At 44.6% G+C, this 1,486-nt stretch overlaps 1 protein-coding gene across 1 annotated transcript in view; it reads right to left on the minus strand.

Moving 5' to 3' along the window:
- Positions 1-983: 983 nt before the first annotated feature.
- LOC102678366 (tyramine receptor 1-like) overlaps positions 984-1,486 on the minus strand; it is a 77,047-nt gene continuing 76,544 nt past the window's right edge. The window contains 1 exon segment of the mRNA XM_031513091.1: positions 984-1,486. This exon segment is cut by the window's right edge and continues 84 nt beyond it. Coding sequence (XP_031368951.1) covers positions 1,179-1,486 — 308 coding nt within the window. The 3' untranslated portion in view covers positions 984-1,178.

The following is a 1,486-nucleotide window of genomic DNA, read 5'->3' on the forward strand; positions in this document are numbered from 1 at the left end:
ATAGAATATATTTTTAACTTTTAGTTTCGTAACTTAAATTTTTTTATACCGATGACAGATTTTTTTGTAAGATGTAACCTCTTCAAAAGTTTCATTAACATTCCCAAAAATTTGTTACAGTTTGTCGAGTCTCAAATTTAAGATTAACACGCGAAAATTCCAGTGACACATATTGAATTTTCACGAAATTTTAAGAAATTTCATGCGCAACAACCTAACCTAATCCCACGCGATCCTATCTCTTATGCAAGGAGAGGATAACGAAAGAGCTGGAAGCTGGGCGAAAGAAATTTAAAAAAGGCTCGCCATATTCCGTATCGATTCATCAAGAATATTCGAATTCTCGGGAGAGCAATATTTTACAAGGCTCCTTAGGAAATGGAACGATCGACTCGACGTCGAAATCGAATTTTTACTCCTCCACTACAACCTCTCCCCTCCGTTCAATTCATTCGAAGGTCTTACGGTCTTGTTCGAATCGAGTTGCGACGATCGAATTCACCGATTTCCATTATTCATGACTGATCGAAGATAGCGGTGAATTATCGTTCAGCTAAACTCAACGCGTAACGACGGATGAAATGAGGTATAGGACAATCGAACAGGGGCGGCGACTTCATTTCCTTAAAATTCCTTATCCCGCGCTCGCTCGCTTCCTCGCAGGATTAATGGAACAAGTTTAATGGAACGACTCTTCTGGGAGTGAATATCGTCGCTAAATTAGACTATCGTGTTCGCCCTTTTGATCGCTTAATCTTCGCTCCGATCGAACTCTCAATTCTCTTCGTTTCGACGAAAATGGACGCTCGTGAATAATCCACTATTAACACCAACCATATCTCTCCTTTTCCAATAAACGCGAAAAATAAACTTTTTACATTTTTTCCCTTCTCGACCACGATTCCTTTCGTAAGAAGAACCCTGAAGAATCCTCCAAGAGTTTGATCTTCGATTCTTCGTTCCGAAGAAATCGGTTGGAATCGTGTAATGGCGCTTTCTCTCCTGGAAAAACTCAGCCGAACTCCAATCTTCTTTCTCGTCTTCCTCGACGGCCAATCCCAAGCGGGGCCGAGGGTCTCCCGTTGTCTCGATGAGCGTATTCTGGGGAACTCTTGCCGGCAAATCTTGTTTCCCACAATTTCGCAATAGTAATAAACAAGCGTTGCCAGCACAACTGTTCAACGAATGCGCAACAACCTCCTGAATGCCCTCCTGTAGTCGAGGTTGAAGATCGTGTAGATGAGCGGGTTCAGGGCGCTGTTCACGTAACCGAGCCACGTGATGAAGTAGACCATTCGATCGGAGGGGCAGCAAGCAGGGCAGAACGGGACGATCACGTACATAAGAAAGAAGGGTAACCAGCATACGACGAACACGCCCATTATCACGCCCAGCGTCCTCGCGGCTCGCCTCTCCTTCGACAACGAGATCCTCTGCCTTTCCTCGATGAATTGGTAAACCGTCGTCGTGGTCGCCGGTGCCCTGC

Source organism: Apis dorsata, unplaced genomic scaffold (genome assembly GCF_000469605.1).
Source record: "Apis dorsata unplaced genomic scaffold, Apis dorsata 1.3 scaffold_577, whole genome shotgun sequence".
Lineage (NCBI taxonomy): Eukaryota > Metazoa > Arthropoda > Insecta > Hymenoptera > Apidae > Apis > Apis dorsata.